Raw genomic sequence first — 23,047 nt, 5'->3', positions numbered from 1 at the left:
CAGTTTTGCTACATGAACATTATACATGAGCAAATGCCGGCTGTGTAAGACCACAATATACACACGTGCTCGTTAAAATGTAACTGCAGCTCACTGTATGCAGTGCAGCTTTCTCTAAAAGAGGCGATTTGAACCCTCTGTCCTGTGAGACATCTGGGATATGAGGATTCAGATGGTATCTTCTGCATTATTTAACAAACCGGCCAGCCATCTGATCCTTCACAGGTGTACATGAGCGTTTCTCATGATTCCACCCCACACCAACACTGCGCCCCTCAGATATTTGTCTGGATTACAAATAGTGGCTGAATTCATTTTTGTGTCAATATGCTTTGTATTCCACGGCTTGAAAGTTTTTTCTCCGCTTTTCTCCGGTTGTTGCTCAATTTCACTTGATCTGATGCAAGTCATCAAATGTACAGCAGCATGGCTAAACACAAATGCAGAACACCGTATGTGCTACGCTACGGAAGAGTTTTCCATTTTGAGAATTAAGTTGAAATGTCAAGAATAAACTTGAAATATATCAAACCCATTGTTCCCTTTGTCGTTTCAAGCAGGAGCTTTGATGCGGTGTCTTTTATTCTCTGACCGCCACAACAGTTCAATACAATGTTTGACCTGCTGGTTAATATTTAATCACTGCGCATTGATTGTGAACTCGTGGAATTCCCAAGGTTTGGACGACCAATTACTGTCACTCTCAAAACTGAATACTCTCTGTTACACAATGTTGAGGGCTTTGCGTTCATTGTTTCACCAGTTGTTGCCACATCAGACTCGCCTTTATTTACCATTCAAAGCCAGGCTTTTCTCATTTGTCCAAAATAAAATGACTCTTTAAACAACGTGTCACTGTTCACTTTCTATTATTGTAAAAGAAGCAAATTGTTTTAATGTTGTTTGGAGTCACCAAGCTAAGTTGAAAGTAAAAATGAATACAAATAGACAGATTTATCCGACAAATAACATGCAGATGACTAATATAATTCTAATTAAAAAACATCTAAGCAATTTCTAAAAGTGATCTGACAAAATAGCTCAAAGTGAATAATGGGATATGTATCATTATACTTTTTTTTATGCCGCTTGCATGATGTTGCCATGTGGTTATAAAATAATCAATATTTTCCTGAATGAGAGATCAATCCCAACTCAAACCAGCTGGACACTGGAGAGCCTTGCAGTTAAGCGAGTCAAACTTAAATCTGATTGAACTTGAGGCGGGTCACTTTGAAACGAATGTATCTCAGCCAATTGCACAGACACGAATATGAAGCGAATTTTGTCCCGAGCGCATCGTAAGGCCTTAAGATTCTTTTGTCTAACTTGACCAGTCACTTTTTCAAGTGCAAGGTTATGTAAGAGGCCACCGTCCCACGTTCTCTTTCTTTCACCTCCATGTCCATTGTACCATGACAGATCTGCCTGGAGTTTTCTGATCTCAGGGCTGTATGTTAAAAATGTCCACCTCACCAGTCCGAGCACATCAGTGCGTGTGTGCGTGCGTGCGTGCGTGTGTGTGTGCGTGTGTGTGTGTGTGTCTGTGTGTGTGTGTGGGGCCTGCAGGCTGTTACCTCTCCCCATCAGGAGTGCCATGTGACATGTGACTGCCAGAGTAGAGTGTCATGTTGTATGTACACATACACACACGCAGATCCATATGACTCAAGCTAATGCAGACCGCACAGGAACAACAGAGAAAGGCAGCCACATCCTATAGCTATTTTGAGGCAAATACTTTCCATAGGACTAGCGGGAGAGGTAAAAGAGTCTAAATGAACACTCCCAGCACTCAGCACTGAGATGAAATGTGATGGAAAGCTGCCTTTCATGCACTGCTATCCAGGCCAGTGCCCTCGCAGCCTGTGGTAGAGTGCCAGATATTGCACTTTGTCTGAACAGTGCCATGTGGTTCCCACCTGATCCATCCACGCTCTGTCCAAACTGCAGACAGACCATAGATTTGCATATGGTAGATAATGTTGCAGTTAAAAATTGAAAGTCTAAGTGGTTTCTCTTCTTCTAGCGGATGTCGAATTGATTTAACCTAAAAAGAGTTTTTTTAAAAACAGACGTATTTATATTGGAATCCAGGACAACACACGTATATACTGGAGTCATGGACATTGCATCTTAATCATCTCAAGTTTTTGCAGACATACATCACTTGTACTGGTAAGCAAAGAGAGAATAAGTTTATGAGAGGGTTGTGTTTACAGGAAGATGGCGGAAGTCACATATGATCAACAAATTAAATAGGATATAGTTATAGCCAGAGTAGATAGAGAGTAGTAGAGAATTTAAGTAATTTTGATTACATTATTCTGATGATCCACTTATACAGTGGTGAATGTATTTAGATCTTTTGCTTGAGTCAAAGTATAGCAGTCTAAAATACTGTAACACTAATACAAAGGGACAGCAGTGTAACAGAAACAAAAGCCCTCACCAGGCAGAATAACTCACTCAGAAAAATTTACTGGATCAGTTATTGAATCATAATTATCAACTTTATTGTCTGTTCATTACCTGTAAAGGTGCGGCAAATTTAAAAAATCTCATATATTTCTTGACTACAGTTAATCTCAGTTGTAGTCTGAATCTAGGAAATAATGTTATCAAATAAATGCAGTTTAATAAAAAGTATCAATAGTGTTACTTATGACGTACGTTTCCAACAACTGTCAAATAAGTACCATGTCTGAGTTGACCAGGCAACCAAATCACACAACGTATCCCTGTATTCTTCAACTATTACTACAACTACACCAACAACTAATGATGCTAAGAACTTTAATAATAAAACTGTAAGTGATAAAAACATGGAAGTGTTTTCGTTTTATCTGTGTGCAGACTGTAATTGACCCAAATAAGTGTTTACTCTTACACACACACACACACACACACACAAACACACAGAGAGGGACACATATGCGCGCGCACACACACACACACACACACAGAGAGAGGGACACACACACAGAGAGGGACACACACACACAAAGAGCGACACACACACACACACACACACACACAGAGACACCTGAGTAAAATGAAGCAATCAGTCAGAGGCTCCTCAGGAGTCACCTGCTTCTGGGACCAACACAAACTCCTCCAACTCTACTGATACAACCAGGTCCTGGTCCTGCGGCGCGTTTCGTTCAATTATGACTTGGGATAAACCGGCCGGAGCTCCTGGGGGGATTAGAAGGCACAGACCGCTGTAATCCGCGTGTAAACGCGTGCAGGCCGGGGGCGGGGAGGAGCCTCCACACCCTGTACGTGTGGGCTCGGTGGGATTTTCCCTCTTGGAGAAGCAGCCGGACGCATGCGCCCCTCGCCAGCGCTCCTCCATCCAGGCGCAGGGGCCACATAGGATGAACTTGTCGCGTTACCTGCTAAAAGGCGCCGCCGGCCGAGCCCAACCTGCTCGCGGGACGACGTGGACGCCGGTAACAGTTTAGTTTCCTCCTGGAAAAGTAAAAAAAACCCCCCAACATTACAATTATAGTCGACAGAAGTAGAAGATGAACGAGCAGAAGAGTGTTTGAGTGTGAAGCGGGCAAATCAGAGGGCGGATTATTGCGAGGAACCAGAGGACGTGTTGTTGTTGTTGTTGTTGTTGAAAGATGCGGAAACAACGTCAGGGGCAACAACAGTGTGGACTGTGAGCCGGCGGGACGTACTCCACTGGTCGGCAGCAGCATGCCACGGCCCCGGAGAGGGATGGAGGTGTTCCAGTTTGGAGAGACGCCCGGGCGCCCTCAACTTGTCTGACTGCTGGGACCGTCCCCGTGCTATGCCTCGGCCGAGTTTCCGCGGAACCGACGGGTTCGTTTGGGCCTGAGTCATCATGTCCAAAGTCATTCAGAGGAAGAACCACTGGATCACCAAGGTGAACGAGTGCGCGGTGGCGCGGGGCGCGCGGGGCGAGCTGCACGTGGAGCTGCGCGGCGGCGCGGAGAACGGAGAGTTCCCACTCATCGGGCAAGTCGGGGAGGATGCTGTGGCCCAGCGGGGCGGCACACTCAGCGAGGGGGAGCTGCTGCTGGAGGTGGAGGGGCTCTCCGTGTCGGGACTACCCCTGTATGACATTTTCAATGTGATTAAGTGCTGCGAAGGTCCCGTCAGGTTTAAAACTGTGCGCCAAGGTAAGAGCAACCCGCAATATACACGAATTGGAAACCAAAAAAAAAAAAAAGAAGACACCAGCATGCTGTGTGTGTGGCAAAGAGATGGAAACTGTGTGGGATATTGACACACACACACACACAACATAAGGAGTAAAGAAACTCCACTGGACGTCTGTTTGATAATTGCCATGTGAACAGCATTATGAGCACACAACAAAATGGTGATTAATGTGAAGTAGGGCAGCAGAGCAGTGCTGCTGCTGCTGCTGCTGCTGCTCTGATTGTCTCCACAGCAGCCTGGAGTTCTCACAGTTTGACATGAAGCTGCTCTGACAGGCCTCCTGCCCTGGTTGCTGAAGACACTGTGGGTCAGACCTGCGGGATCACAGATCAGGCCTCTCACACAGCTACTGCCGCTCCAGAGCTTCATCCATAGCACACAGTGTCTATACTGAGACATACAGGGGTCAGGCAGGAATCCCAAAGTTTTGACTAGACCCTAAACGATGACCTGATGAATTGGTTTTTAGAAAGAAAGGAAAAAAATCATCCATCGTTTAATCGATCTTTCAAGAAAAAGGGCCAAATCAAAAAGGTCAAATCATTGTAAACAGAACATGTGGGTGTTACACTGTTGGACATGAGGCACCTTGGTCTCTGTGAAAGTGGGTGTAAATGTGTCTCTTTCTTTCTTATCTCAATGATCAGCGGATGAACTGACTAAGAAGATAATAATTGGTTGCATCTTTTGATTTTAAACTTTTTCAGATTGAAAGGCCTCTGTCACCTCATGTTTGGTCGGGCGAACTGATAATTTATACCGTTATTAATCTCGAACGAATCCTCAAGCAAATTGTAGAGATCTTGACATTTTATGACATTTACACTCAGTCCACCCAAAAAACATGGATCCACTCTGCACTCAAAATCCTACAGAGGGATTGCCTCTTAGAAAAGCTGTGCTGTCACGTCTCTATACCATAGGGTCTCTTATTATGATATTTAAAAAAAACATTCCAACATTAGTTAGAAGCATGGCGGATAAGGAGCTGGTGCCCAAAAAAATGGGCACTCAACGTCAGCAGCGTGGCAGTGGTTCGGCTCTGCACAGTCAGTTGTTTTCAAAGCGAAGTAAAGTTTGTCGTGCAACGGTCGGCACTTCCACAGGTAACACAACAAATCCTTTCAACCACCTTAAAAGAAAGCATCAGAAGGAAGTAGGAACCTGCTGTTTCACCCAGGCTGGTACAACGTCCCTCATCTGTAACTCACAACATCCCAAAACATTAAAAGTCAAAAGCAGCAAATAGCTAAGGACGTTGTACCGTTCAAATGTGTGGACAATGTGAGATTTAATACATTTATGGACACTTGAGATGCACTGTATGATCTGCCAGTGTCTTTAAAGCAATATCTTCTCCTGAATATTGCAAATAGGTTCAGACCATAGTCTGGTTTGAGTCTAGATATTCTAAACAGTACATTTCAAAATTGGGTTAGGTACATTGATTTTTGGGGGGAGATCGCCCACCTTGTTATTTTCCCTGTGGATAGTCTCTGATCTGCATATTAAACTTTACACTGCTTCTTTCTGGGGCTGCAAGTAATGATCGTTGTCATTATGAAAAAACCATCGACAAATCGACAATTTTGGTCGGTATGAAATTAAAAATAGTGAATGAAGGACAACTCCAGCTTGTCAAAATCCAAGAGCAGGTCCTCAGATGTCAAAGATGTTTTTCTTCCCACCAACAGCCCTAAGATATTGAGTTTATTGTTACAGAACAGAAGCAAAATCCTACCTACTCATATTTGAAAAGCTAATTTTTCTACTTAAAAAAAGAAGAAATTGATGAATCCCGACTCTACTTCTTCCTGTAAATGAATGTAGAGTGTTGACGTAAACCGAGGGGAGACTTGTTTGAGAGCACGAGACACCACTCGGGGGCAGATGGAGTTATTTCTGGATGCGCTCCCTTCGTGTTGGATGAGCTTGACCCACTGGCCACAGTCTGCTGCATCTGCTGTCTGAGACACGGTTGGATGGGGCAGGACCCGGCCACACATTCAAACTTATCTTCTGTTTGTCTCTGTGTATTGTGCATGGATGTAGTTGTTGTTTGCCCCATTTTGCCATAGTTCTGTGAATATTGACACAGGCATTGTAAAATCTGAATTTCAATCCCGAGACATTTGTATGTTTCTCTTCCAATGTCTGTCATTAACTCACTCGCATACACTTGCACAACATTTGACAACGCTCGCAGTGCCTCTTCTCTGGGGAAATCATTAACAGTGTTATATAAGCGCGGCTAAGGTTCAGTGTAGCATCAGGGCCTTTCTGGCGCACTGTATATCCATTAGTGGCCGCACAGGCAACGCTTGACCTCCGAAGCCGGAGTCCCGACCCCAGGGACGGGAGCTCAGCCGTGTGCGCTGCTCTGTGTTTGCAGAGCAGGCGTCTGTTTGACATAATCAGACCAGGCTTGCACCACGGGAGATTTTTGATATCCACAAACAGTTTTCTAATTATTCTGAACTCCAACGGAAACCATTTGTACTTTTAAACCCTGCTGCAACAATCTGACCGTAGGCATTAAGGGCATCCTGAGTTGACTTCATGGCTTTGCCATTAGTTTCTTGCTTGAGGCAGCAGATTTTCCTTGTCTGTAATTAAAGGACGGGGGTATTCTTTGACTATCTGAGTCACTCACAAAACCTTCTTTGTGCCTCGCAGTCTTTTGGGCTCCCATGCAGAACCTGGCCTGGGACAGTGAGCCGAGCTGTCCCAGGCCAGATGACAGGCTGGCGGGACAGATTGGATCTCTCTCCTTTCCTCCAGAAGGAGCCGAGGGTCTTATTACAGGAGTCCACATCACCCCTGTACTGCATGTGGAAACCCTATCAGTGTGTGCAGGTCGGGAGGTTGCTGCTGCGCCCACAGGTGTGTTTCTCCCACTGAGGAATGCAGACAGAGAAACCACCTGAGTGAAATCTGAGCATTCCTCTGGAGAATGTGGAATATAACACCCCTGTGGTTTTTATTAAGCTCAGTAAATAACACCTCAAATTGGGATGAAATGAAAGAGGTTTGAGAGCTTTTCTTTTATTTATACAACAAATGTATAATCATGCCCCAGAATGTGTCCATGGTAGATTTCTGTGTGTACAGTATGCATTTGTCTTTTAATCCCATAGGCCTGGTGTAATATGTATGCCACTGGATTTTTTTCTCCCAGGGGTTTTCAAAGTTTGACACTGTGAGACCACAATACTGGAACAACTGCGCATCTGAGACGACTAATGAAGTGGGCATTAACAGAAAGTATAGTTTTACAATGGAGTCTGTAATTTTCGCCGTGGGCAACAACAGTTTTTAGCTTCATAACTGTTTTCATCTTGGCAAACTGGCACCTTTGAAATGATGCTGATTTAGCTACTAGCAGCTCCTGTTTGCTTTGTAGCCATGGGCTTACTGCAAAAAACATGATCATTCTCAGGAAGGTTCATTAGTTATTAGAAGCATGTTTGACTTCCTGCCTTAATTTTCTTTCAGAACAACAGCATGCACCTGTCCCTCTTTCCTCTTACAGTATCATGAGCTAGAACCTAATGTCTCTCCCTCCCTTCCCCCCATTGACTCTCCCGCAGCAACAACCCCCCCCCCCGGGAGGAATGCTTCACAGACAACCTCTGGCAGATTCAAACCAAAGTACACACTCGCAAAGTGCAAATTAAAGACAAACACACTCAGAGACTGTGCAACATGTTCTTATTTTTCCCTTTCAATGGGGCTGCGATTACCTCACATCAATTGTGCTTTGTTTACCGTGGCGCAGGTGAATGATGAATAGATTTGTAGTTTGGCATCATTTTGAGGTTAAAGTACAAAGAGGGGGGACTGTGAAGCACCTGTGTAATGCTTATCTTTTATCAGCAGCCCCCAGGTGAAAGGTTCTGCAGTCATTCTGTTCTGGCTTAATTTGTTGAGCACCCGATAACAGTGACGTGCCTGTAAAGGTGCAAAGATGGTGCTTTAGTAAACGGTTCATGCCCTGAAATATTTTGTACACTGATGACAAAATCAAGATACAGCCGTGAATAACACGGCTTTAGTTGCTTTGTTTTACAACTCGGACATTATTAGTGCCTGTTGATGTTTGTTTAATCTTTTGAGTAAAGCACAAACCCCTCCAGCACCTGAAGTGTCCGGAGGTTTATGGTTCTCTGATCACGGGTTGGTTTGGTCGGGGGTCTGTCTGAACTCCGGGACAAATGGCCCCTGGTCGCCTTAGATCTTTGCATTCAGTCGAACCCAGCCAAAGCGAATGCAGCCTGTTGGATGCCAGGCATTCTTGAGAAGTCGGGCCAGGAGTTCACTGGTACACCCTGATGAAACGGCAAGACTTTTATGCCCCCCCCCCGCTGTCCTCTTTGGTCACGTCTTGATTTCTCCCTCCACCCTGTTCACCCCAGCGAGTGAGGGTGGTATAGTGATTTGGCTGACCATCTGTCTAATCATTCAAACATCCAGGATAGTGAGCATCTGTCCTGCTTAAGACTCCCCGAGCCAAACTCGATGTGCACCAACCTCAGGGTCACTAATAGCTGACCTAACACTGGACCGCACAGCAAAAAGCAAACAGTTGATGTAACAGTTGATGCTGCATTTCCCTAGCTCCTCTGCAATACACACGAGAAGTTTGAGGTCAGTAAGTTGGGCAGTTGTCGAGACAATTGAAGGACGGACAAACAGAGATTCCTCCATTTTTTTAGTTTGATGTGAGGACTTAGCAGACAAACATCTTTTCTTAGATGTACTTGTCCCAGAATGCAAGTTCCTTACAATTTCTCAAGTATAAGGACTTTGTCAGACTTGATTAAGTGCAGCTGCATGAGTAACATCCCTGAAAGGTTTGTCAAAGGCTTGTGACATGAATCCTGCAGCTATTTCTTCTCCTCTTCTGTGAAGCCTCCGCCTTTTCCTTTTACCTCCTCAACCACCATGGCTTTATGAGCACTGCACTGTGTTTTAGGCAGCAGTTCAGCATTTTAGAGTTTTTGTATGATATCTTTTCGTGTGCTCTGAATGAGACTTTGACGTTATAAGAAACTGTCCATACAGCAGTTTTTTACTGCTCATGAATATGTCTGGTCAGACAGACTGTCTTACCTTTGTAAAGTGACCTATCATTGCCAGCAAACCAGCGAAGGTTTAATAATGTAAATGTAATGTAAACAAACTGATGTGCATTTCAGAGACTTTCATACATCTGTAATGTACTGTCAAGTTATACATCTTTTTTTTTCAGGACAACCTAGGCTATCAGAATGTGTATGCTTCAGTGATATCACATGAAGGTATAAATACTTAGATGAGCATAAAGACAGAAGAAAAAACAAACAGAAATTTAATCTCACAGACATTCATTATAATGACACACCACTGATGGGTATAGGGAAAACAATTCAAAACGTTCTTACCAATACAAATCAAAAGTTATGTACATTTTTCTACAAATAAGTAGTAGTAGTAGTAGTAGGTGTAAACAGGAGGAGTGAGAGGTCCTGTTTTCACTGTAAAATCTTTGTTTTTTTCGACCAGTGGACAACACAGCGTCTGATTGGTACAAGTCTTTAACAAAGCCTCTGGTTGGTCAAGTGTATACCAAATGGATGACTAGAAGTCCGCTGTGTGTGTGTGTGTGTGTGTGTGTGTGTGTGTGTGTGTGTGTGTGTGTGTGTGTGTGTGTGTGTGTGTGTGTGTGTGTGTGTGTGTGTGTGTGTGTGTGTGTGTGTGTGTGTGTGTGTGTGTGTGTGTGTGTGTGTGTGGGGAAGCTGGATGTAGACATTAGGTATTATTTAATTGGTGCAGCAGTATACAGGTTTACCCCAGAGGGAGGCAGGGAGTCTAATGTGACCCTGTGTGTCTATTCAGATAAATAAGTGTTTCATTGAGGGGATAATTCCGCTGTGTTTCAGTTTGAATCACAGTGTGGTCTGATTGTGTATTTCTCATAGTGATGACCTGGGTTTGAAAAGAGTACTCCACCTCATAAAAGAGAGTAGACCCACGCCTGTACAATGGGCTCATTAAAGGAAACTCATCTACATTCATTTGAGTTCCATTATCAGTAAAAAAACATGAAGAGCCCTCAGGGTTTGTGGACCACTGTATGTTTTTCTCTCTGGCAGGTTATATGCATAAGGTTTCATCTCAAACTGATACGTGTTTACAGCAAAGTGGCATTTACTGTATGTAGAGACAATGGCTCCTCTTTAAGAGCACAAAAGACAACAGTTGAAGTGAAATTCAACTGTATTAATTTAGGTTATAGATGAAAAATGGCAAGGTCACTGCAAAGTGAAATTGATGGTTGAACCCACAATGTCAACAATTTACTGTTATTATACCCATTATAATTAACAAATAAAAGTTAAAAGAAAACAGTCCTCGCCAAACTCCTAAATGAGGTGTTTTTGAGTCTGGATGGGCAGAAACTGTGATCATTCGAGCAATATGCAACTATTTACGTGGCCATGCACATGTACGTGAATGGTCATGTCATTTGTTTTTGTCTCTGTGCAGTTGTTGAGGGTTTTTCCTTTCTGCAAGATTATGCTGGTTTTAATAAGGTGATCCAGTAAAAAAAATAATACTGGGATTCGGCTTTAAGAGCTTGTCGTAGGCATTCTCTCTCTGCTGTACTTAAATGAACGGGCTGTGACCTACACACTCACACATGCTCCTACTAAGTCAGTCACACACACACACACACACACACACACAGACACGCACAGGCACACTACAAGAGATTCTCGTATAGTGGAGATAAATTGACATTTAAGCTGTGCTCCCTCTACATTCACACATCTGGAAGGGATTGTGCACCATTACAGGCTCTGTTTTATACACATGAATCATAGTTCTACTTTTAGTCTGTCGCTTTAGTTTTGTTGTGGTTCTGTAATTACACCTTCCCTTCAGATGCAAATAACATACAGAGTCACAAACATTCTAATTTCCCCAAAGCTCCTCTGTCATCAAGCTAGTTTTTCACGATCTGGTGAAGGAGTTTAAAATATTTCTGTAAAACGAATCATCTGTGCTCAGTTTGAGTGTTTGTAGAATAAAATGCTGCTACTGTTGTAACCTTATTCTTATTGCAAGAACCCCTGTGTGTTGTTGAGCCGAGGAGAAGGGTTTTGCTGATGATCCTTAGAGGATTTCCCATGCTGCTGATCTCTCTATCCCTCCCCTCCTCCTAGTCTGTCAATCTCCAGAGATTCAGGTTGCTCATAAGCTCTTGAGGCTGACCCGACCCTGCTCCGTTTACCAGTGTATAAAACGCTTTATGCTCTATCATCTGATATCCTGACACTAATGTTCACACTGCTGTATAATCTGAAAGACGCTACCCTACATATCGACTCCAGTAATCTTTCTTTCAATAACTGGTAGAAAAAAAGCTTGATTTAGTTCATGAGTAACGCTTATCTTTACCCGACTTGTACTGCAGTGATGGCTGCACCAGTGCTGTTAAAGGATATAAAGCTGTCAAGGTTTTCTAATGGTAGGACACTGCTTGTTAATATTGTTTCAAGGTTAGTGATCCAATGTTGTACAAGTTAATCTACATTAGACTCAAAAGTCCATCCAATATCTTTTTCTCTAGTGTTGCTTGTTTGTGCAGTGCAGAAAAAGTATTCTTAAGTTTATTCTTAAGTTTATTCTAGTGGACCTTCTTATCTTATCCGCAATCAAACCACTGTTGTTGCCTCTGAATTTTTGAAAATGCATCACTTCCTGTGTCCCTCAGGTTGGTTCTTGGGAAAGTTTCACGCCCTCCGAAGGAGCATATCACAGAAAATGTCAAAGCTTTCATTAACTTGTCTTAAGCTGGATCCCAGTTGTGATGTGGTATCAGTTGCCGGGTGAACAGAAAAACACACATTTTATTCATGCAAAACATCAAGCACACAAGGTTATTGTATTGCTCAGATGTTTCAGGTGAAAGTGGTGTTGTCCATTAAGATTAAATCTCATTAACAGAGCCCTCTTGTGGTAGAATCACCTACCATGATGCCCATGGTAACTCGTTTTAGTTTAAGGAAACAAAACAATGTGATAAATGTTATTTGGTTATTTAAAGTACTGAAAAAACTGTGTCCCATGTCAGAAGACACTTAAATCCACATTAAGTGACCTTTTCCCAATACTGCTTCAAAGCAGTATCCAGAGGTGAGTGTATCCCATAGTTCACCTAGAAGATGGTTTCACCAACAATAATCAACGAACATGAAGTTTATGACATGTTGGATTCAGCATCAAAATGATTATTCATCTCCCAAAACCCGAACAGACTAAATATCAGACTCAGAAAGGCAAAAAACAGACAGGTGACGAGGCCTCACTGAATGGTTTGAGGAGTATGAAAAAATTATGTGAATCATATGCTGTGGCTGCATAAGCCATAGCATATGATTCACATAATTTTTTTTTTCACATAATTTTTAAACAGCGCTGTCCACCATCTTTAAATCCCAAATGATGGAGAGAATGGTGTCACATCTCTCCTTTAGAGTCCAGAGACATGTAGGATCAATGGCAAGGTTTGTCATCATGTTGCCAGTCTATCTGTTCCAGCAAATCACATCCGCACACCTTTCTACATTGATTATTCTGTAAAAATAAATGTTTTCATATCGCCTCATATCAGCAAACAAAAACACTGATGATATGTCTGACTCTCTCTTCTTCTTTGCCAACAGATAAATTGTTTGGGCACTTATAATATCATATGGTTTTAACATTATCTGTCTTCAGCTGGTGGTGCTCCTCTCAATGTTACTCCACATCCCATATACACAGAAGCTTGAGTCAGACAACAGAGCCGACTTTGATCCTTGAGTTTCAGAGGAGCCCAAGTTGTTTTCCCACGATCTTAATCTTCCCGGAATTTTCACCCCGGAAAAGGTGAAAAAGTTAAATCACACCAGAGGACTGACAACTACAAACAGGTGGTTCAAACACCTTTATGAGCTGTGTGTGTGTGTGTGTGTGTGTGTGTGTGTGTGTGTGTGTGTGTGTGTGTGTGTGTGTGTGTGTGTGTGTGTGTGTGTGTGTGTGTGTGTGTGTGCGTGTGTGCGTGCGTGCGTGCGTGCGTGCGTGCGTGCGTGCGTGCGTGCGTGCGTGCGTGCGTGCGTGCGTGCGTGCGTGCGTGCGTGCGTGCGTGCGTGCGTGCGTGCGTGCGTGCGTGCGTGCGTGCGTGCGTGCGTGCGTGTGTGTGTGTGTGTGTTTTCCCAATCATATATCTGCAATTTGTGGCAGGTGGACGTCTAAATCAAAGCAGCTTTGCAGGAAGCGGCTTCCTCTCTCTGATATTGTCATTACTGTCAACAAGCTTGAAGACGGTTCCGGTTGTGGTGGTTTCAGTTAGTCACAGTAGCAAATAAGAAGCCTAAAACAACGAAGGTTATTAATGTTGTAAGGGAAGTCTCTCTGCTTGTGTATTATCCTGCAGGAGATAATGACAATAAAGGTTATAGCTACTATCATAGAACAACTGACAAAACTCCAATGTAGAGAAATCAACCCTACCTCCGACGACCTGTGCTTAGCAGCTTCACGCTGTGTGATGGATGTGTCGTATGTCAACAGCTGTACGCACAGCTTGAAGTCATCTCTCTTCTAACTGGCACAACAGGCCGATCCATTCCCAACCTGCTACCACTGTGACCAGCTTTCTTATTTTCTTTTCTGAAATGACGTTTTTGCTACACATGATATGCGCTGCCTTTGTGTTGCAATGTAAGGAAGGGAGTTAAAGGGGCAGGAAGCGATTTTGTTGTTGTGATTTTACTGCTCTGGCTGGGCCCCTAACCCGCGACCTCCGACACACTAACCACCAAACTGCATTCACATTGTTGTGTGGTGCCATTTTTTTGTTTCCGATTTACAGAGCCTGGTCTGCGCTGAAAACCCAGATTTTTTTCGGGGGCGCACACACAAAAGCGACAGCTTACGGACGGTGAGGAAATATTTGCTGATTTTTGCAGAACGTGTATTGCTTTATAATCGCTTACTGCCCCTTTAACTTGGTCTTTTCTTGTTTTTTATTTTTTTCCCCTCTGTGTTGTGAGGGAATTGACTTCATTACTTCGTCCTCGAATGTAAACTACAGGTTGTGGAACTTTCATTGCTTGAGATGGGAAATGAACATTGGTCAATGTCAAAGTCCTTTTTTGTCAAACCAAACAACCCAACTTACTCCTCCTAATGTAGAATCTGTTTACATCTGCTTGCACAGACGACCTAGGCACTATTTTTTACAGGAGGACATTTTTATTTAAAACTGATTTCTGATGCCCCCAAGTGGCAAAAAAACCCCCTATTATTACAGGTTAAAAAATTATTGATCATCAGCAATAATCACAATTATTTTTCGAACTAATTAAAATCTCCGTCTCTTCTATTGTACTCTATACAAGTCATGTCTGACTATCTGGTCATCACCAGTATTTAACACATCACAAGAGACTTCTTCCAATCGAAACGCTTCAGTCCATTGGCCCGCTTTCGTAAACAAATCTACCACGATCTGACACATGCCTCCACCCATCAGTCCCTTGCTGTTTTTCTTCCAGTTGTGGCGATGAATCACTGCATTTTCAGAGCAAATTTAGACTTGTCTCACAACTAATGATGGCAGCTACAGTTGTGGCAGCTACATTTACTTTGAGCTTTACTTTAAAAATCATTTTATGTTTGTCTCTGTTCTCAATATAGAGCTTCAGTGTGAGGTCATATACGGTAGCGGAGTCTGTTTGATCAGTAAACCGTCACCGCCGTAATTTGACCGAAATGTGTTCAGATAACAGAGGTGTATTTTTAAAACACTCATCAAACAAGATGATAAAAGGTAAATATATGTGTCTGAAGTTCCTCAAAGCCAAAGCAGATACAGTATGACTGTCCAACTTAAACAACGTGGAGATTTGTTCTGTTTGCGTCTGCGACGGTTCACAAGCTTCTGTCGGTCGAAGGGAGGGAGTGACCTTGGGCTGCAGCTGTTCGTCAGAAGTTGGCAGCGTCTGGCTGCGCTGAGGGGTGAGGTGTGGTGGTGGGGGGCGCGTGTGTATCAGAGAAGAGAAATACTTTGCGCTAGGCAAGTCAGGCTGAGTTGGATAGAGGACAGGACTGTTTGGTTTGAACCGTCATTTGTTAGGGTGAGATAAAGGGAGACTGGACGACAATTTAACACAGTGAGAAGAGCTCAAGGAAATGTAATGTTGATATTGGTGGTTTTTCTTGCGTTTTTTTGATTGTGAGCGTGTCAGCAAACTGACGGCCTCCAACCATTTGGGAAAGATGAATTCCCAGCAGAGATGCGGCACTTGCTCGCACACAGAGCATTTGGTCCTGCTGAAGTTTTCATCCCCTGCTGAAGCATTTGCAGCCAGGGAACTGCTCCGAAAACACTCCATCTCGGTGTGTTCAAGGAAATTGTGTGTGGTAACTGTTTGTCTTTGATTTGTGACGCCGTAATTCATGGGTGCAATGATTTTTTGGCAGCCAACTCCCAAATATTGAACGTCAGAGGCTTGGAGCATCGTGAATGACCAAACAAAGCCGCTCAAGTTAGCATTATCAGATATTGTAAACAAAGTAATAACTACATTTCCAAAAGCCTGGCTGTTAAGTTTAATATGTTGTGCGGCCCTTTAAACCTTTTTTTTTTTTTTGGAAGTTATGTTGCAGGTTGTAATTCTACATGACTTGTTCTGTTTTCATAGTAAAACGAGCAAACAGCTGATGTTGGAGCCACTTCAGCGGTGGTCACTCCGTGGCCCTTTGTGCTGCCATGGTACTAAGACTGTTGTGGCACAAAGGTTTGTAATTGTAAATAAACTGACTGTCAACTGTGACATAAAGTTTTGACCTTTTGATTTTAGTTACAAGAAAGGATTCAAAGAGAGCACAATGGAAACACACCAACCACATGCATGCATTACTGGCAAACTCTGCGTCATCAGCTGGTTTTGCAAGTGGGCAGCAGGACACCAGCATGGACCATCCTCCTGGTCAACTTGTCGATGACCAGCTGAGAGTGTGCTGGGGCCTTTTTTGCTGGTCTTATGTTGGTGGTTTTTGACTGGTGAAGCATATGCGGGTGTTCATTCATGGACAAAACTTGCCTGCAGAGGATAGATAATCATGGTGAATTTCAGCAGTTACACAAAGTTGCACAAGATGTAAAAATAAGAAAATCCTCTCTATTACTAGTCCTAACCTGCCATGTGGATTGTAGCTTTCTCGCTGACTCTACCAGGAAGTGCTTTTTAAAAAAGGTACAAGGTCTTCACTATGTTTGGCTTTAATTGATACACATCCTTCCTTCTTAAAGACCTTGAACTCAACACTGGCTTTGAATATGCCTGGGTAAGCATTGGAAATTGTCCAGTCCTATTGTCATTGCCTTTCCAGCTCTGGTGGTTTTCTTTCATGTAGTGTGTAGTTTGAAGGACGTGGGAAGGAAGGAATCACTAATTGTGCTTTACCTTTCAAATGACAATAGCCTTCAGTGGAGCAATGGTTTCACTGGAAAAGGGCCGACAAAAGATTTATATGTTCGAGAAACTGACTCCATTTTAAAACCTACACGGGACCAGCTGACTGTTTGTGTTGTGCCATCCGATCCCTTTATCAATTATCCTAATTCTGAGTGATATCTTGTATCCTGACAGGATCATTTTGTGTGACAACTGGCTCTTAGTATGATAGAGCTCAAGAGGACAAGGACTTGACATGTGTTACATCAAGCAGCGAATCAGTGCTTCGTTAAAACACTCGCATAACACAGAAGAAGAATTGCGATGAGTCATCGGCAGCTGCTGATCTAATTTTAGTGATCTCAACATATTAATGTTAACTGTGATGATGTAATCATGTCTGATTCAGACAACTGTTTATTTTATCTATATTTAAACTGTCAACACTTCCTGTCCTGTGTCTTGTACCCATCAAAAAGTCAACAGCAGTGAATCTCAGCTTGTGCCACAGGTTTGAACAGGTTGGAACTGTAAAACAAGTCATTTTCACTCTTTGGTAAATGATTACAATTTTGGAACTGAACTATTCGTAATTTTAGCGGAAGCACAAACCGTTTCAAAGGTCTTTCCATCTTCTGGAATCACTACTTCTCATCGACACTTCTTCATCTCATCATTCAGTTTCTCTCTCTCTCTCTCTCTCTCTCTCTCTCTCTCTCTCTCTCTCTCTCTCTCTCTCTCTCTCTCTCTCTGTGTCCGTCATTTGTTGGTTATCTCCGTTCATATTTCCATCATAAATGTCTCACGTTCAATCTGTGTGTTTGGTGTTATCCTGCTGTGAAGGAGAATCTGAGATTTCTCACAATCTGAGTGGCAGATATTTGATGGTTTGATGATGGTGAGTGGTTTATGCCAAGCGCAGTGGCACAGTGAGCATTTTGCAGAAAACATCATTACCTTTGTGTATTTTATCTAATTGTCTTGTTTTGTATTTTTTCTATCATTGTACTTTTTAAAAATCTTTTGTAGGTTGACGTCTGTCCATTTCCACATGTTTCTGTTTAACGCACAGCGCTTACATAAAGGGACACACACTTCTGTTCTCTACACCGTCTGTTATATCATCACCCATGAGGACGCTTGGTAGATTTACCTGATGAATAATGTTGCATCACCAAGAGCCAGAAGCCCTTAACAATTCAGGACATAGAGGCTCGCGTGATGGCATCAGATTGTGCTGATGGACTTACTGTTTGTTTGATTATTTCGTTGGTTGGCAATTATTGGTTACCGGTTTGATCCAAACCATTTATTTTTTTGCTGTGTTTAGATTTAGATTTTCTATTAGTAGAAATGGAATAAAATAAACATAAATATTTTTTTCATTCGTCTAAAATCAATTGGAACTAAGAATCATTGTGTTTTCGTTGCCTTAGAATGGGCAATCCAAACTTGGAAGACTGTTTGGAAGAGAAGGGGGAAGTGAGGTCGGTTTGACTGAATCAGTTTGTTGCGATAATTCATCTGTGCTGCTAGATGCTATGAAGTCCATCAGGTTAAACCTTTAATGATTAGCAATGTCACATTCATGGGTTTTTTGCCTTTGTGTTTCTTTGTCTCTCGATCTATGTATCTGAATAAAACTCAACTTGTGCATGTGCTTTGAGGAATAATAGGTTTGGACTGAATTGCACCTATGAAAGTTTGCAGCATCACAACAAGGCTGGCGGCCGACATCCAAGGCCTCTTCTCATTAATCTTATCTCAGCTGTTGGTCTGCAGCTGTCACTCTGCTGAGCACGTGTGCTCTCACACACTTCTGTCAATGTGAAAGCAGTTTTCTTGAACCCCAGTTTACAAGCTGTAATTCTTTGTGATGTTGCGATTCCGGTGGCAGCATCCATTTGGGAAACTAACTGAAGAAAGTTACAAGACAGATTAACTTAATGAATGTCCTTGTGGGGCGTCTTGTCTATCAAGTATCTCCCTGAACACAGCTCGTTTGATAGCCCCTTGGTTGAAACAGCTATTTTTGTGGTTGTTCCATATCTTAATTAATGTCTGCTGAGAGCTCAGAAATATATAGGTCATCGAAAGTCCCGTCTCCGACTCTCCACCAGATCCGCTGGATTGTTTGTGTGCCACGTCATTTGCACTAGAAGCCCCTTCAATTACAACCCGCGAGGTAAAAATTAGCAGTGATTACGCTCCCTGGAAAGGCTTCTCTGTTTCCACTCCTTCATCCAGGCGCATATATAAACTATAAATCCAAGGCTAATGTGATAATTTCTTGTCTTGTGTTTTATTGAGACTTTCATCATATGAGCTGCCTGGTGATGACACTCGTCCCTGTGGTGATGTGATCCGGTCTGCTGCTGCAGCAGCCGTTGGAGGGAGGGAAGGAGGGGGAGAAGATGGAGGCAGGAACGGGGGATGTGTATCTCATCTCCGTCTCATCGCCCGTGGTCATCGGCTCCTGTGAAAGAGGGGACTTTAATGACAGGGGGGCCCTTTGTGTGAGATGGCCAGGCGGGCAATGACATTTAACAGAGGCAACCAGTTAGAACTGATGGCATGTTCACACTGCGGCAGCTTGATGCCTTCTGTGAGCGACAGCATTCAGCCTGATTGGAGCTCCCGTGCTTTTACATGTGTTGCCCACGGGAGTGACGGAAATACAATGGACACATCGAAATAGCTGCTTGTCGTGTTTTTCCTTTCCTTTAAAAACGGACCCAAGGGGATAAGAATAGAGATCTTGCCGTCTGGATGATGTTGAGTTTGATCTTCCCGTGTGTGACAGGAATCATTCCATGTGTTGAAAACATGTGTTGGGCTCTGGCAGAATGGTGGGATGGTGCCCATATCTTCCAGGACTGACTGTCCTCTCAACCCTCTCCTCTGTCTTTTCGTCTTTATAATCGCACCAACCTTTTCTTTCTCTTCTTTCTCCTCCTCCTGGCTCAGTTTTTCTCCCGCCATCCTTTGGCCTACTCAGCTTGTAACACAGCAGAGGGAGCGGTAGGCCTCGGTTCCTGTGGTTATATTTAGCAAGGAACAGATGCAGTGCACTGGAGCGGAACACACCGCCTCTGCTGCTGCTGCTGCTGCTGCTGTCTCTCTCTCTCTCTCTCTCTCTCTCTCTCTCTCTCTCTCTCTCTCTCTCTCTCTCTCTCTCTTATAAAGTCTGCAGCTAATTGATGCGTTGACTGAATTGAAGGAATTTTTAAAGCACAACACTAAACATTCTGTGGTTCCAGTTTCTCAATTGTGAGTATTTCTTGCTTCACATTTGAGTCACCAAAAAAATCATCTATTTAGTGAGAAAACAACTGGGAGATTCATAGATAATATTAAAAAGCGTGGTGTGGCGTGAAATAAATATTTTCAACTGGTGTTAGTTTCCCAATTTACTTTTGAATCTCTGAGAGATGATCTTCCTAGTGAAATCTATTTCGACTATTGGTTGCCTGCAAGGCCAATTAAAAAGCATGTACCACTTCATTCGACTGAAATATTGTAAATCAGTTGTATTAGTTAAGACTCAAGCCAAAAGAGTTGGAAGATGTTTGCAGAATATTATTGTTTCATTCAGGGCTTCAGTGTGGCCCCCCTCCCCCCGCTCCCAGTGAGAGAAGGCTTATAGTTGGAATACCATGAAAGAAGTCCTGGGTGTGGCTGGTTATGTAGGTTGTAATTATAGATGAAGCAGGCAGAGGACCGGTCCAGAGCTTTACGGTGGACATCTCTGTGATTGTTGTTTTTTCCTCTCCACCCCTGCCCCTCTGATTGCAGGGCCCAGGACTGTTCAGTGGTGAACGTGTGCAGAAGACGCTAAATAATCGATGTTTTATATGTGTGGAGGCATGTGTGACTGTATATATGTGTATATAAGAGACGGAGACAGAGAGTGTATGTGCTCAAAGCACTTGAAAAGAAAACCCAAGTGATTCCCACGTTTAATACCATTATCATGTCTTCTGTATCAGCTGTCGTGATAGTCTCTCAGTCAGGGTAATGGCTGCGTAATAGCTGGAAATTGCAGCTACTTGTTCACACCAAGAGAAGCCCATCACTGAGCGCAGGAGTAGTTGATTAGTTTTGTCCGTTGCATCCCTCCGAATCGTTCACCTCTCTCACACAGCCCCCTCCTTACATTGTTGATAATGTCCAGTTAAATGCTCTCATCTGTAACTGGAGAGTCCAGTGTTGACTGACGGGATGTCCTGAGAGCCACAGGAAGCTGCTGAAACAATGGAATTTACTGTTTAAGAAGCAGCATTTCCAGTTCCTTCTCGGCGGTCATTATTTCGGAATTGGCCAGAGGAAATACAATATTATTTGTCCTCTGGAGGAAATGCCTTGTCTTTGTTTTTGTGTTGAGCTCTCGTGTTGCCGGCCTCGGATGGTTCGGGAACTTTTGGAGACGTGAGCCGTTATGAGATGTAGACGAGTGCAACCTGAAGATTTAGGAGATGGCTTCGTCAAAATTAAACTGCAATGGATAATCAGTGTGGGATTTTTTTGCGTCGGCAACTGTGTCCTGTTGCTCCTGTTGTGCAACAGCTCACAGCACAGATAGAAGGATGCAGACATAGTGGTGCCTTGTTAATCTAAATGTGATAACAGACAGGATGGTGAAATGCCCGACGTCTACAGGGATTGGATGCATACATGCAGACGTTTTCTTAGGTGATGTTTGTTTGGAATCTGTGTTATTGTAAATAGTGGAAAGTGTACCCATGCTCATTTTATCTTATAGTATGTATTTTGGTTGCAGTATTTAGTCTCTTAAAAGCTGCGGAGGAGCATTCTCCCAGATAGTAATTTAAGGTTTTATTTTCCTGCTGTGGACAGTATGAACCTACACCGGTGGTCTGTATCTTGATAGACAACAGTTGTGTTGATATTTTATGTCAGAGTTATTTGTAATAGCATGGTCAAGGAGGGCTTGTGTTTGCTATCAAAGTGATGTTGAAGGCCAGAAAGTTTTAAGTGCGTTTCAGTGGTCGGGAGGAGGAACGAACAATCCACAAAATGCACTCGAAGTATCAAAATCTATTGGTCCGTTTCAAAGTATTATAATGTTGAATGAATCCTCTTTTTGAAATATTATTATCAATGCAATGTGCTGCAGACAGCATTTTAAAATTACAGCTGGTGGGTTTGGAGATGTTTTATTTGATCAATCTGAAGAAATCTGAAATTGGAAAAATAACCATTCACCCCAGCTGAACAGTACTTGAGTAAATATACTTTCCACCACTGATGTGTGGTGTTATGTGGAATAAACAGTCCTGGTTTCTCTTCAGTCAATAGCGGCTATCACAAGGAGATTTTTTTTTTTCTTCCCGCTGCATCCACTGGGAGATAAGAATCACATCTTTGATGTCACGCGTGTTGGTCTGTCTTTTTTTGGTTCTTTTTTTTTCTCTTCCAAAATCGTGTGCTGCAGTTCCACCACTGGGAGGCAGCAGCCCACATGACCACACTTGGCTCATCCCATTCACTGGCTGGCTCTGGGTTGCCACGGTAACGGGCCTGCATGGAGCAGCCTTATAGGAGCCGAGGCTCAGAGACACAGAGGGCAGTGTTGAGCCAGAGGGTGGGAGATGAATCCAAATCAGCAGCTGAACGGAGCCACACACACACACACACACACACACACACACACACACACACACACACACAAGCATTTTTTTCAACTTTACATTCATTCTCTACAAGCAGTTGATTAAATTTGTCTGCTTGTACAAACAGATAATGATCATTTGATTTTTTTTCAAATCACAAATGCTGGTCGGACGTTGCTCTGCTGTTTTGCAGCGATAACCACCTGGCATGTTTATTTTCGCAGGCATGATTGACTCGTGGTGATGTGTTGTGGCAGCTGCTGTGTGGCACTATCGGCTGCAGCTGCTTGGCACAGTACTCTGCTGGTGTTTTAAGCAGTTACAACCATATGTTTGTTCTCTCTTGCTATCAGGCCATCGTGTTTTAATGTAGTTTTTGTCTATTTCTCTCAAAATGTGAAAACGTATTACCTGCTGCATGAGATAAAATCATCCAGACCATTTTAAAACATGGCTCTTAGGGCAACATCACTCCATACAAGCATATCTTTACAGTAAGATGTTTTGTGTGTATATCTGTGCGTATCACAGAAATATGTATTCGAATTAGTGAATCCATTATCACCCGAGATGTTTGATAACACACCCCACCCTCCCCCAGTCCCAAAATGAGACGGGGATGCATAACTAGATTTAAGGTTATGTAATGCTGACTGGAGGCATGGAGGATGTGTATAATCCACTCTTATTTGGGTTAAACCCATCTCTCTCTCACTCTCTATCTGT

General features: G+C 43.0%; 1 protein-coding gene across 15 annotated transcripts in view; it reads left to right on the top strand.

Annotated features, from left to right (window-relative positions):
* Positions 1–3,126: 3,126 nt before the first annotated feature.
* The window catches only part of LOC118316480 (membrane-associated guanylate kinase, WW and PDZ domain-containing protein 1), an 83,088-nt gene continuing 63,167 nt past the window's right edge, over positions 3,127–23,047 (top strand). For 4 of the 15 annotated variants that reach the window (XM_035644328.2, XM_035644325.2, XM_035644326.2 and 1 more), the window contains exon 1: positions 3,135–4,154. In XM_035644328.2, coding sequence (XP_035500221.2) covers positions 3,857–4,154 — 298 coding nt within the window. In that variant the 5' untranslated portion in view covers positions 3,135–3,856. Of the gene's footprint in view, positions 4,155–23,047 lie in introns of all 15 variants that reach the window. The other 11 variants (XM_035644332.2, XM_035644331.2, XM_035644330.2 and 8 more) reach the window with 8 other exon arrangements.

This window comes from Scophthalmus maximus, chromosome 3, assembly GCF_022379125.1.
Source record: "Scophthalmus maximus strain ysfricsl-2021 chromosome 3, ASM2237912v1, whole genome shotgun sequence".
Taxonomy (NCBI): Eukaryota; Metazoa; Chordata; class Actinopteri; order Pleuronectiformes; family Scophthalmidae; genus Scophthalmus; species Scophthalmus maximus.
The sequence above is the reverse complement of the archived record's forward strand: the minus strand, read 5'-3'. Positions and strand labels throughout refer to the sequence as shown.